Below are 13,270 nucleotides of genomic sequence, written 5' to 3' on the forward strand. Positions count from 1 at the left end.
ACCATTTAAACTTGAAATAAGCTGTCTTTTTTTTTTTTTTTTTTTAGTTCCATCATGGTGTTGGTTCGGTTGTTGTGAGGATGAGCGCGGCATCACCGCTGTCGTGTTACCGTAACCATCACGACCGCCAAGACTCACGAGCTTTCAGGGCTGAGTTCTTGAGAAGAGCCGATAGTGTGCATGTCACCATCTCAGCCCCCAATGAAGGTAGAAGGAGGTGTAAGACGGGGCGACAATTCGGTGATGAATGATGACGGGATGCCTTTTTGCTGTCAGTAATATGATGGCAGACGGGAATGTTGATGATCGGTATTCCGTTCGGCACACCCAACCCACCGCCAACCAACCCTTCTACAGTGGAGATGCCGAGCCCTTTTAGCCGTGTCAACAGTTGAGGCCATACTGGCTGGGCGCTGTCATGTGAATACATAGGTAGGGCCGCCGGAGGACAGGCCGCACACTCTACCACCCAATCCGGCATCCCGGGTGTGACGGGTGTGACGGGGTGGTTGGGGAAAATTTCCATTACAAAATGCCATGTTATGTCTTCATTTGGGAGTGTGAGGGAGCTTACCGCTATCATTATCGCAATTTGAACCCGATCCTGCACAAGGAGCTGTGGCGTGTCAAACCATGATCACGAGCTGAGCACACCATCCATATTTTGTACGTGCCGTAGTGACCACGATATTGTCCTCGTTCGGTGTGTAGTACCAGTGGGTGCTGCGGGAGCGGAATACGAGATACTAAATAGCTCCAGTAAGGTCCCTAACGGCCCCTCCCACCCCCGGATTGGGGGAATGCCAAGGGCCCCAAAGGTGGTTCCTGGTGATGATGACGTTCCGCTGTTCGCTAGCTGACTAAATGGCGTTCGGAATACGAACATCGTCGCCTACTCTGAGAAAAAAGTTGGTCGCGCCATGTTTGCGCCATGGGCGGCGGAGTAGGAAGTGCCACTACCGGCGAGAAAAGTTTGCTGTTGCGGGCTGGGGACGATCGGGAACCTCTGGGCTTGTTGGTTTTGTATAAATGAAGGGCTGTGATTGACGCATAAACGTTTGTGTCTCTCTTCTTCTCCATCTCCCTTCCGATTTGTGTCTCACCAGATTGACAGGAAACGTGCATCAACCTCAATCAAGTTCTTGTGTGACAAGACACAGCAGCTGGTTTGACAACAAGCAGAAAGAAGATCGCCGAACTTTTTCCAGCTCCACCATCCGCCATCGTTCTTTCTCAGACTTGGACCACTTCAAAAAGTTCAGTCCCACCAACACCACACATCAACCTCTCTTCCTCAGTCCTCACCACCACAACCAAAATGAAATCCACAACCACTACCCTCCTCACCGCGCTTAGCGCCCTCGCCGTCTCCCCCGCCCTCGCCGACTTCGACGGCTTCTTCCGCTTCATCGGCGGCAACTCCATCATCTCCGGCGAGCGTCTGCGCCTGAACAACTCGATCCCGTGGATCTCCCCCGGCGTCTCGCACGCTCCCTACAACCCAGCCGACCACTACTCGCGGATCTACATCAACGACACCACGCCTTCTCTCCTCTACGTCGTGCCCACCAACCCCCACCCTCCTCCGGTGCCCGGTTACTACGCGCTCTCGGGCACCGAAGGCGTTCCTGATGCGTATAGGCTGGTGCAGACTTATCGCCCGGATGAGGAGGGGAGCGTGAATCTGTATAAGGAGTGGAAGGTTAAGAAGGCTTGTGACAAGGCGAAGAATGAGACGAGGGCCCTGCTGAGGTATGGCGATGATTTGTATGGCGAGTGGAGGTGGATTGCGGTTAGGGAGATTGGGTATACGGGTGCGGAGCGCTGGGTGCCTTGGTGGGTCAAGCCGAGTGAGGCCAATATTGGTAACTTGACGGCGTGGGAATATGATGTTGCGGATTTGGAGCTGGTGAAGGCGGAGGGGCCTGTGAACTCGAATGCGCCGGGTGGTGTGGAGGAGAACTAAGGACTGGGCTTGGATTTGGGGAGTAGAGGAAGAGCACGGTTTGAGGATGGGAAAGGAAGGAAGGAAGGCCGGGAAAGGCCTGAGAGGCGGAGGACTCGGGGTAACGGCAATGGGGTGAGTGCCCCCGGGGAGGAAATAATTGGGTGTTTACCTACGATCAACGGCGGCTTGGTCAGGAGGATGACCAGCCGCGCGTTTCATATATCTTCTTGCACATAGTTTTCAACCGCTCTCGCGGTCTTCAACTTCATTTCCATTTCCTTCAATTCTTCATTGAACCCCATGCCATCATTTGCCCTTGTTCGCATCATTATTCATGTAGCTGAAGTCGATATGCTTTCTGTCGTGGTGGTATCGTTCCGCTGCCTTTGGATTTGAACAAAGAAACTCTTCAGCTAGGCATCGAAGTTCTAATTCTGGGTTGGCAGTATCATTGTTTTTCATTCCGAGGAGCCGGGCCGTGTCCACAAAGATAGTCGCGTTGGACAAAAACATCGAACTGGATACAGAAAAAGGATCTTTGACAGTATAACCCGAGCGAAAAGGAAGGTGAAACAGAAGCATGACTGATAAGGACACGAGTATCGGTTGTTCGTCTTTCAAGCAAGCCGGCAGTCAAGCCTCCAGTTTCCCCCGCGCCGCAAGCCCCTCTCGTCTTTGCCTTCTTCGATCTGTCTCATCCCGTCGACAAAGGAAGAATGTCTGGTCTCGAAGCTCCACGCCCAAGCTAGAAGCTTGATGTCTTTATCCCGTGGACAGCATGTTATCCCGCCGAACAGCATCAGGCTTAGAACTCTCATACCCTGAAAAACCATCAACATCCACGGCCTTCACAGAACTCGTCCTCAACCCTGCACGGAAGACAGTGATAGCACGACAAACAGATCAACCACAACAATGACACCACCCGTGTTCGATGCCGCACAACTACCGAGCATTTTGGGTATAAAAACGGCACCATCACCCCAATCTGATGTTCTCTCTTCTCCCTCAACACCAGCCTCGACAGAAAGCTATTCGAGACCGTAACAAGAACATCATCACAGAGAGAGCTTTCCCCCAGCCAGCCTTTCACTACCTTACCCAACACCCAAAATGCCCGAGAAGAAGCTCACACCCAGCTTCATGGTGAGGCGGATGACTGCCCCCGATCCGAACAAGAAGAAGGACGAGGGCAATAATAAGCAACAGGACAAGAAGGAGGACCAGAAGAAGGACGAGAAAAAGTAACTTCTTTTCTCTTTATTCTACACAGCGGTATTGAAGGAACGACGACATCCACTGTGCTCCATCGACAAGACAGAAAGGAACAAGACCAACTCCAAAATCAAGCGGAAGGAGAAAAGAAACAAGAAAAAAAAAAGAAATGCGCGGTCCGGGATTCGAACCCGGGTTCTTACATTACTTTATTTGTACTGCGGGTCGCCACTCCGCTTCTGCCTCACACATTGTGTGTGGTGCGTCCTCGGGTCCTGCCTCACCCTCAGCACAAGTTTTGAAGTGTACGCGTTATACCACTACGCCAACCGCGCTTTTTTGGTTTGTTGAAAGTTGCACACAAAGACCTAATACATATACCATGAAGCAAGGGGCACGGGTACTTGGTAGGTAGGTACGATACGTACCTAGCTACTGGTCGGTTCTCTTGTGCCTTCCGTCTTCCGGTTCTTCTGTATGCGGTGGTCTTGCTGCCTGGGTTTTCTGTCCCTCAGGCCCAAGCTTGCCTTCCGCATGGCAAACGAGCCGTCCCGCCAGAACGGACTATGAAGCCGGAATGCCCCTCCATAGCGCTATATCGTCGTTTTCTTCTGATGTTCTTTGGTTCGTTCGACTCCATCACCACCACCGCCGTCACCCACAACGAGGATACATGCAGGATCAACGATACCGAAAAGCGGCTGCAGCATAACAGCGAAGTTGATACATCAACTGCTCTTGTACAGTTGCGAAACTGTAGTTTCTTCTTTTCTTTAGGTACATTTATTTGGAATCTCTCTGCCCTTTTCTATTCCCCGCCAGACGCCCGACGCTGCCTCCCAAGCCCTACCGTATCCGCTTGCCTTTAGTTATGTTTCGAGTAATAAGAAATATGAAGCATGTTCTGCTCCCTTCACCGTTTTCTCGTTGGTATCCCCTTGTTCGTCGTGACCAATTTTGCGTTCTTGATATCGTGGAAACTTCCCGTCATTTTGGAAGCTTATCGTATACTCGAGGCGGACTTGAGAGCATTTCCCTTCCCTTGATGTGAAATCCATCGTCTTTCTAGACCTCGATTGTCCTACGTTGCTAGTAAGTAAGGTATGCTCCAGCTCAACAGAGGCGGTTGGGCAGTGGGAAAATGGCGATTTTCCTAAGACACCGGCCGATGCTGCTGATGTTACTGAAAACACGCTCAATAAGCGCAAGGACACAGTCGAATCTGCTTCGTTGTTTATATCATTTCTGGGCTTTGGTCCAGCGGTGACTTTGGTGTTTACGGCCAGCCGGGTCAAACAGGCAGTCCAGTCCCGGCACTATTAGAACAACAGCCGAGGAATTACGGCTGGTCGAGCGCTGGAGATTTGTCGGAAAGTCAGAGAGTGTTCCTTATTTGAAGAGGAGACAGTAGGGGAAAAGGAGAGTTCGCGGATTCCGTCTTCCATAAGCCGTGATGGTGGGAGAGATTCGAGTCGGCGTGGGAAATGCGCCAAGACCCGAGATGCAAGGCACGTTGAGAAACCCAAAAAGGAATTCACCGCGGATGTTATTGCGCTAACACCGTTAGCATCAATTATGTAGTAGCTAGGATAACGCGGCATCTAATCCAGTGCATGCATCCACTCTGACCATTGCACCTCCCTTCGGGTCGTGCCTACCTGGAGAATTTCCTCCACCACCAGACATCGAAAGAAAGAACGACATTGCAACAGAGTTTTTCGAAGTTCCGCACAACCAACAACGACGACACAACACCCGACTTTCCACGCTCGGATATGATATCTCTCCCAACTGACGAGTCTTCGCTTCCGCATCGACAACAGCGCCACCGCAAACCTGCCCCAGACACTCCACCGTTTCCCGATATTACCAAGACCAGCAGCCTACCGCAAGGCGTACCGATTAATATTGCCATTCGAGGTCTACGACGACGAGGATATACAGGGGCATCTCACAGTTTGCCAAATCAAGAGGACACGGAGCGTGGAGGACCAATCCGGATGGCGATACCTAAAAGAAAGGCGACGAGGAGCTCGGCTGCGGTACGGTATCGGCTACCTAGTGCAATGGCGAGGAGGACTCGACAAATTATACCCCGCCTGTTGGCTACTCAATCCAACGCAGTCATCTACTTTGTTAGGAATATGGCTCTCCGTGTGCTGCCGCACCGATATGGGCGAGCTGGACTATGAGATCTTCGACGGTCGAATGCTCGATCTACATCTGGCTACGAACACCCTATATGCGCGCAGACTCAACGTTAGGTTACCAGCAAAGCTTTCTGGCCATGCTTTGTTGTTCATCAGCCACCCGTCGCAACACCCAGAACTCACAGATCAAGCCTAGTATCTCCGGTCTACATGTTTGAGATCGGGCATGGGTCCGACAATCGCAAATGTGGGCGGCGGGGTTCGTCTGACGGCAAGCCCAGAAATATCTTTACGGACATATCATGGTTGCGGGCAGGCCGTCCGGCAGCTCTTCGAAGATAATAGCCAAATCTCCTCACCGTGCCTGTCTCCCTCTAGCTTGTCTCAGCCGTCTCCCATATTGTGTGACTGCAAGATGGAGGAACGATCTAGTAGTGTCAACAGAAAGGTCACCAAAGCCGTGCCTTGGAGCGCTGCAGCTGGTGGATTCTGACCCTCTTACCGACTTGGAAAAGACCGACGACTGGAATTTGAAAAATCTTGTGGTCATAAGGTTTGGGACGAAGGAGTGGGACTACGTGTTTGAGCTTCAGGCAACAGTATTGCCAGTTCTTGAATAGGACTGGAAGGCAATTTGGGCTTTTGCGTTCCCGAGCAGGTGGGAAAAGGAGAGCAACAGCGTCACCCGACTACAGCATTTTCTGAGCACACAGTGCTATGTCCAATCAGGGGAGTTCTTTTCTTCGAGGTCAGGACGGGAACCGGCAGTCACTACAATCTGAACTCAACGTCAACAATTTCTCAGGATTGGTGTCCGACAGAAAGCACACACTCGAATCTGCCGTTCAAGCACCTTCCTTTCCCGAGCTTGAGCGGTGCGTTCTTCTAATCACTTTACCGTCGCAACAATCAACGCGTACCTGTATACTCGCATCTGAGGTCTCAAATACCACCTCCATCCTACTACCTTTCCTTCCTTCGTCTATTACCCCGCGGTGCTATGAGGCTTCTCGTCGCGTGATTGTAAATATTTGCGCGTACTCGTAAGTACCTTATCCCCTTGCCTGGCCCCTTCAGATCTTACATTAACCAGCGTGCTAACTGATGGTAGCTTCAAGAACAAGATCGCCGGCGGTCACCTCCGCGCACCTTGAACATTCCAGCCTCTTCTTGAGTAGAGCGGTTCTTGGGAGTCGAGGTGATCAGCGCAGCTTGAATACCATCAACTGCGAACCTTCTTTGAACCACATCATCGCAAAAACGACAACAAGCCTCTTACCAGTCCTCCAGAGCTCGCGGCACTCGTCTCCGTGCGCCATTTCACCTCCAAGCGCAATCCCAGATAGAGCACTGTTTATTCCAGGATCAAGAGTCTCGCAACCAGGAGCAGATATACCGTTGTTTGTCGCGACCTCAGCAATAACGCCAAGTTACCATCGCCCGTATCTAACCTCCCATCACCATCATATGACACCTACCTACCTCTAACAACCACCATGGGCCGTTCAAAGTCTGCTCTTCGCGCCTCTCGCGAGAAGAAGGCTGCGTCCAAGGCTGCGGGAGTCAACCCCAACAAGCGCCTTGCGATGGCCTTGAAGGCGAAGGGAGCCCCTCGTGCTATCTGGAACCCGTCGAGAATGTCCGCCACACCTTCTCCCTCGAAGCCTGAACCGGCTTCTCGCAAGGTCAAGGCTGAGCCGAAGTCCCCTGAGCCGTATTACGGACCGACCCTTCGCTCCTCGACCGCTTCCGCCGCCGGTAAAGTTAAGAAGGAGCCGTCTTCTGGGAGAACTCTTCGCTCGTCCACCACTTCCTCTGCCGGCAAAACTAAGAAGGCAGCCATTCAGAAAATTAAGGACGAGCTGTCGTCTGAGTCGTCTTCCGGCCCGACCCTTCGCTCGTCCACCACTTCCACTGCCGGTAAAGTTAAGAAGGAGCCGTATTCCGGGCCGACTCTCCGGTCCTCCAACGCTTCCTCTATCCGCAAAATTAAGGAGGAGCTGTCTTCTGGGTCGTCTTCCAATCCGGCCTCTGACTCCATCACGGTTGCAAATGGCGCAGAGCGTCAGGATGAGCCTGAGGACGAGCCTGAGGACGAGCATGAGATTGAGCCTGAGGCTGAGCCTGAGGACGAGCCCGAACAAGAGCCTGAGCCCGAGCCTGCAAGGGCCCAAAGGATCATGGCTAGAGCCCACTACGCCGACCATCGCACATGTGTCAGATGTAGCGTTTGGGGCTGGGAGTACCCGCCCCTGCATGTCATCGAGGAGGAAGAGGAAATCTGAGATGTTGAGGCGAGTCTGGCAAGGTCATCTCCAAGAAGGTCGAGGTCAAAGTTGGCAAATCGTAAGGGGCCAAGTGCATGGCGGCAGTCCCAGTTGCGGTTTATATATGTTTAATTCCAAATGCAAGTTCGAACCAACAGCTTTCCATCTCGGAGAGTAACAGCTCTTTTCCACTGTCTTCTTGCTGTTCTTTGCTTCATGCTCGTCACCCTGATTTCTCCGGCACGTTCTTGCTTCTGCGGAAGCGTGCCCCTTACCACAAGTCTACGTATCTGAGGCATCTGTTTACTCTCAATGACTACATCCTGAACGTTCGAAACCTTCCAGGTTGGATATTCATATGCTCCACCCAGTCCAAATCCTTCACTTATAGTAGGATATCCGGTGAATACCTGGATTATTCAGGTCTCTGAACCTCCAACCTTGACGTTTGGCTCGCGACCATGGAGCCAGGTCACCGGGCGACCGTAAAATGGTTTCTCCCATAAGTTGAGCGGTCGACATGTCCTCGCTCCCAAAGTATTTTCCCTTTTCAACTCAGGTCATCACAAACCGATAACCATCCACCTCAATCTTGACTCCGGTCATTAGCACCTCATCTTCCAGATCTTCGGTCATCGACCGACACATACCTGAACACCTTTCAAGGTAAGCCTATCACCCACAACCTAGACAATTCACATCATATCGCTGACCATCTACTCTAAGGAAGTTCGCTTTCCTTCAGTCACGATGCCAAGAACCCTCGCTACAGCACGCGGGCGCTGTCCCCAGAAGGCCGCCTTGAAGGAACAAGGCATTAACCCCAACAAGCTCCTCTCAAGCTCGCGAGTTACGCCGCGGCGTATGACCGCCGAGTCCAAACCTCCCCGTCCTCGGTGCCGTCAGACCACCGAGAAGATCTTCCAATTTGCGCTCGGAGAAGTCCATGCTTCGGACAAGAGCTTTCAGACCGAAAGCGTTCCCCAACCCCCGAAAGAAGAGAAGGCGGAAGCGCACCGCGAAGTGAAGCAGGAGGTTGTCGACAGGAAGAGGACCGCGGAAAAAGAGATCCCCACGAGGAGGACCATGAAGAGGAAGATCGCGAAGAGGCCAATCGCAAAGAAGTCGATTGCGAAGGAGTCGACCGTGAAGAAGAAGGTCGTCAAGAGGGAAGGGAAATCCTAAGCCTCTCCGGCTAGGTAAAGGAGGTATGTAGAGGTAGACAAAGGACCCATGCCACGTGAACTTGGTTACTGAGCGGGCTCTGACCTTGAGGGTGTTTGATTTCATAGGAAATATTGCCATATCGCCGCTTGACGTCCGATAACACACAAGTCTCGCGTCACCAACTTTTCACGAGATTTGATAACCATAGAACTTGACCATTTCTTTGTTGGAAGGCGGAGGTGGAGTGCTTGGAAACTTTCAAGTTGTACATGGCTGAGGGTGAGCAATGTTTGGAGATAATGTGGCAATATCGATATTGTCCGAGGAAGCAGTAAACAAAGCAATCTATCAGACAATGATTTGAGTCGCCCATCTTTGTGTCGTCCCTTTTTGGGTCGTGCCCCTTTGCGTCGTCCCCCTTTGAACAGTCTACCTTTGAGTCGTCTACCTTTGTTTCGTCCGGCTTTGTGTCGTCTGCCTTTGAGTCGTCTACCATCAAGTCGCCTTCGAGTCGCACCCTCGAGTCTTTCCTCCTCTAACAACATATCTCTCTGATTACCAGTTTCCAACACATATATAAACTCCATTGAAGGTGAGCATAGAAGATGCCATCCACATTTTTCCAGTTTAACAACATTGCTAATTGTCTCCCCTTCAGCAATCCGTTTGCCTACAACCACAATGCCTAAGAGGACGCTCGCTTCCGCCCGTGGGGCGCACTCAGACAAGGCCCAGGGGATCAACCCCAACAAGCGTCTCGTAGGGATGAATATTCGTACCGTTCCGCAAAGGATGACCGCGCAGGCCGAACCTTCAGGCCCCGGGGAGGAACCCGAGGAGGAACCCGCTGAGGAGGAACCCGAAGAGGAATCCGAAGAGGAACCAGCAGCCAAGAAGCGCAAGACAACAAAAGCGGCGGGCGGGAAGAGGAAGAGGGCATCTAATGACGAGGATGAGAACGAGGACGAGGACGAAGAGGAAGCCGAGGAGGAGAGCGAGGCCGAAAGACCTAAGAAGAAAGCGAAACCCGCCGCCAACAAAAAGGCTGGCAAGGGCAAGGGCAAGTCTCCGAAGAAGAAGAAGAAAGCGTCAAACAAGGCCAAGGAGCCCGAAGAACCCGAAGAACCCTATAATCCAAACCAGTTGTGGGCGGTCCGGGACATTATTTCGCAGCGGACTACTTCAGAAGGCGTACTCCAATACTATGTCGACTGGGAACCCACGAATGGTAGGAAATGGGATCCAACTTGGGTAAGTCCTGACACCCTGTTCTGTTTTGTTTTGTTTTCATATGCAGTTTACTAATCACTATTGCGTGGTGTACAGGAGCCGGCCGAAAATGTTGTGGACACATCACCAGAGATAATCGCTGAATGGGAAGAGAGAAGGGCCCAGAGGGCGATAAGTGAAGAGGAAGTCATGGCCGAGGCCGTAGACCCTGATGATATTGAGGTGGAGGATGTGCCCGAGGAGGAGATGCCCGACGAGGAGGTGCGCAGAGAAATTGTCTATGGCAGGAGGAGGGCAGGCCCAAAGCCGATGACGAAGTCGAAGTATCCGGGGAAGAAGCTTGTCGCTATGACTGCTCCTAAGTAGATAAGGTATGTGTACATCTATGATCGACCCATTCCACCTATCTATATCTTAGTGTGCTAGTACTGACCGAAAGTTTAGCCTATCCAGGGAGCACAAGAATGGCGCCGCTGAAAATGTTCGGCCAAACTTCAAGTGGTTGTGTTGCGACCCAGCCTTTGTCTGATTCGAAGTCACCCGACCGGCAATTTCTTTGTTCGATGGTGAAGGCGGAATGTCTGAAAGGCGTTTTACGGAAGTGGAATGAGAAAGGAGCATAGAGGTATGACTCGGAGATAAACAGCAACATTGGAATTGTGAGCACATGTCCCAGCCAAGCAATGTAGTACTAGAGAAAGGGAGAATGATTTCTGTGTATCATAACGAAGGGTGGATGTAGGATGATAGACCCTACTGTTTTTTACAGCATATAGTATCTCATACCAACCATTCACAAAACCATGTTCAATCACGCCTCTATGTTAATTTCACTCTGTAAGTATTTAGGTCAAACCTAGGTGGCACATAGCTTGTGTTGTTGGAGGAGAAATCATGAGTGTCTCAGGAGTCATCGGTCGCGTAGTTTGAGCCTGATGCATGAGTTTGCGGCATCAGAATCATACAACGAACAAACATCGGCATCCCTTAACCTACGATTCAAATTGTGCATATGAATGATGACCCTGCGTTACCCGTTGTGTCTTTATGTCCTGCTCCCCCAGATATCCAGGTCTTCGAGTCGTTCCGTGAAAGTCGACCGGTCACGGCAGCATGATTTCTTTGTCGTAAAGAATTGTCTAGCGTTACATCTACTACTTCCCCCACGAACAAATCAGATCAACTTCCTTTTGGCCGCTTACAAAAGATACAAGATGGGCAGGTCCATCGCCGGCATGCGCGCTTCCCGAGAGAATGAGGCCGAGAGGAAGGCGGCGTCGAGATCACAGGGCAAGAACCCAAATAAACTTCTTACGGCAGCGGCTCAAGCAGCTGGCAATCCTCTTACTAGCCCCCAGAGAATGGGTAGGTATTAAGGCTGGAGCATCGAAAGTCAGCTCTGGTGAGGTCAAGGAGAAGATGGAGGAGAAACAGAGCGGAGATGTCGCCGCCGAGAAGGGCAAGGCCGTTGATGACGAAGAGGGAACCACCCAAGCGCAAAATAAGAGAAGAACTAGAAGCTCCAGGATTGTTTCCGAGGATACAGAAAATGAAGAAGACGATGAGGATACAATCCAAGCCAAGAGGAGGAGGAGAGACAGCGGAGGCCGCGAGATGGTCGCCGAAAAATCCCAGGAAGACGAAGGCGCAGATGTCGATGACGAGATTTATGATTAGTGCCATAGTGGTCGGGGGTGCCAGATAATTAGCCTAGAGGTAGGTACCTTACGTTATACTCTGTACGGGCGCTTCAAAATGTGGCCGTGGCCAGTAACGCCGAGATCCAGAGACCGCATGCAGTTAGGACACTCATAAATATTTTCCCAGTCAGTTTTGTTCAGCGCAAGACAACCACAGGCTCAATCACGTCTATTACACATCCTCTGTCCTAGACATTTAACTGCCAGTGAAGAGCAGATATTCGCCCCAATAAAACATCCCCATAATGGACATCGGCAAACCGTATTCGACACAAAGAGTGAAGTGATCAAAACACCTCCTCTACAGGAAGCAGCAACCGCTGCTCGCGAACCTGTATACGGAGGATTAACCTACTTATTCACATTCACTGGCCCTGTTCTTGGTGCCCCAGACGTACCGAGATTGGGCGTGACTTTGCGACCTTAAACCTTCACCTTTTGAACATTTAATACCTTCACTGTCCACCCTAGATCGCTTCCGAACTTGGAGGCTCCCTCACTAGTATTTAGAGCGCATCCCATCATTCCAGAGTTATTTTCATTCTGCTACAAACAACATCTTCCACCCCAGTCACAAGCAAACCGGACAACCACTTCCCAGGAAACATTCCATCTCTCCAGCGTTGCCCGACCAAACAATCCAAGACTTTCAATGTATGCCACCCATCTACCACCTCATACTAGCTTGAGCTAACGTATATAATCTCTAGCAAGCCCTTCCAGCAAAATGGCTACCACTAAGAAGACGATCAAAGGTCTGCGCGCTTCCATTCGCAACCGCAAGACCGAGAAGACCGCGGCCAAATCGACAAGACGCTTGGTCGCAATGACTGCCCCGCCGCCCTCGTCGTCGTCGTCTTCGTCGTCTTCTAGGGCCGAGACCACCAACAACAGCGCTGCAGTTGATTTTGCCTCCGACTATGGCAGCGCTACCAACGACGGCAACGTCACCAACCCGAACGACACCACCGATGTTGAACAGAACGCTGAGAAAGCTTCATCGAAAGACATCGACAAATGGAAGTCCAACTCTGGCAGTGCCAAGCGTTGGCGCCTCGCCCAGCGACGTCTGGCGGAGCAGGCTGCGAAGCAAGAGGCCGAGCGTCAGACACCAGAGGAGGCCGCTCGCGCGGCATCTGTCAGACTCGCTCGACAGAATAGATCCGCCGAGAACCATCTACGGGTAAGTAATGGAAGTCACCGTTACCTTATCCTAGAGTACTTTATCTCAATGGAGACGACGAACGTTGGCTGGCAATCCGCAGGAAATGGTTGAATTTTGGAAGACACAGCCAGGAGTCGAGGTCAAGATCGTGAACCTTAAGACATCTGAGTCAGCGGTGAAGCGCGAAAAGGAGTAACGTGTCGTACACGACATCAACCTAGAGAATGAAACATGAAGCAAACTGGTAGAACGCGCTTACAGCTGGAAGTGTGAAAGAATTCATAGACTTTATGTTCCTTGCAAAACATGATGAAATAACAAAGTATCCTAGAGCATATTGTATTTGTACCATATCTCACGAGGCGTGATCTACCCGTACCCTCGAAGGATTACTATAGTCTCTTATAGATAGAAGGATCAGGATAGAA

At 51.3% G+C, this 13,270-nt stretch overlaps 7 protein-coding genes across 7 annotated transcripts; 6 read left to right on the forward strand and 1 right to left on the reverse strand.

Annotated features, from left to right (window-relative positions):
- The first annotated feature begins 1,203 nt into the window (after positions 1-1,203).
- Positions 1,204-2,110, forward strand: B0H65DRAFT_226613 (uncharacterized protein). Its single transcript, XM_062822137.1, has one exon. The coding sequence runs from the start codon at positions 1,319-1,321 to the stop codon at positions 1,964-1,966; it is 648 nt and encodes a 215-aa protein (XP_062680485.1). The 5' UTR covers positions 1,204-1,318; the 3' UTR covers positions 1,967-2,110.
- Positions 2,111-3,061: 951 nt separating this feature from the next.
- B0H65DRAFT_549878 (uncharacterized protein) lies at positions 3,062-3,733 on the forward strand (the record flags this gene model as incomplete). Its single annotated transcript, XM_062829693.1, has 2 exons — positions 3,062-3,192; positions 3,679-3,733. The coding sequence occupies 2 exons, from the start codon at positions 3,062-3,064 to the stop codon at positions 3,731-3,733; spliced, it is 186 nt and encodes a 61-aa protein (XP_062680486.1).
- Positions 3,734-4,612: 879 nt separating this feature from the next.
- Positions 4,613-5,095, reverse strand: B0H65DRAFT_469021 (uncharacterized protein). Its single transcript, XM_062826990.1, has 2 exons — positions 4,745-5,095; positions 4,613-4,671 (listed from the first exon to the last, which is right to left on the reverse strand). The coding sequence occupies exon 1, from the start codon at positions 5,076-5,078 to the stop codon at positions 4,818-4,820; it is 261 nt and encodes an 86-aa protein (XP_062680487.1). The 5' UTR covers positions 5,079-5,095; the 3' UTR covers positions 4,613-4,671; positions 4,745-4,817.
- A 1,711-nt stretch (positions 5,096-6,806) lies between these two features.
- Positions 6,807-7,685, forward strand: B0H65DRAFT_469023 (uncharacterized protein; the record flags this gene model as incomplete). Its single annotated transcript, XM_062826991.1, has 2 exons — positions 6,807-7,030; positions 7,193-7,685. 2 exons carry the CDS (start codon positions 6,810-6,812, stop codon positions 7,596-7,598), a joined length of 627 nt encoding a protein of 208 aa, XP_062680488.1. The 3' UTR covers positions 7,599-7,685.
- Positions 7,686-8,330: 645 nt separating this feature from the next.
- B0H65DRAFT_589699 (uncharacterized protein) lies at positions 8,331-8,945 on the forward strand (the record flags this gene model as incomplete). Its single annotated transcript, XM_062831043.1, has 1 exon — positions 8,331-8,945. One exon carries the CDS (start codon positions 8,331-8,333, stop codon positions 8,763-8,765), a length of 435 nt encoding a protein of 144 aa, XP_062680489.1. The 3' UTR covers positions 8,766-8,945.
- Positions 8,946-9,428: 483 nt separating this feature from the next.
- On the forward strand, positions 9,429-10,343 carry B0H65DRAFT_526783 (uncharacterized protein; the record flags this gene model as incomplete). The annotated part of the gene is made up of 2 exons (XM_062828862.1): positions 9,429-9,998; positions 10,074-10,343. 2 exons carry the CDS (start codon positions 9,429-9,431, stop codon positions 10,341-10,343), a joined length of 840 nt encoding a protein of 279 aa, XP_062680490.1.
- A 2,061-nt stretch (positions 10,344-12,404) lies between these two features.
- B0H65DRAFT_549883 (uncharacterized protein) lies at positions 12,405-13,038 on the forward strand (the record flags this gene model as incomplete). Its single annotated transcript, XM_062829694.1, has 2 exons — positions 12,405-12,860; positions 12,943-13,038. The coding sequence occupies 2 exons, from the start codon at positions 12,405-12,407 to the stop codon at positions 13,036-13,038; spliced, it is 552 nt and encodes a 183-aa protein (XP_062680491.1).
- Positions 13,039-13,270: the final 232 nt, after the last annotated feature.

Source organism: Neurospora tetraspora (assembly GCF_033439725.1).
Source record: "Neurospora tetraspora strain CBS 560.94 chromosome Unknown B0H65scaffold_5, whole genome shotgun sequence".
Lineage (NCBI taxonomy): Eukaryota > Fungi > Ascomycota > Sordariomycetes > Sordariales > Sordariaceae > Neurospora > Neurospora tetraspora.

Excerpts from the sequence above, each read along its gene's own strand:
- B0H65DRAFT_226613 (XM_062822137.1), top strand. The coding sequence starts at position 1,319 with ATGAAATCCACAACCACTACCCTCCTCACCGCGCTTAGCGCCCTCGCC.
- B0H65DRAFT_469021 (XM_062826990.1), bottom strand. The coding sequence starts at position 5,078 with ATGGCAATATTAATCGGTACGCCTTGCGGTAGGCTGCTGGTCTTGGTA.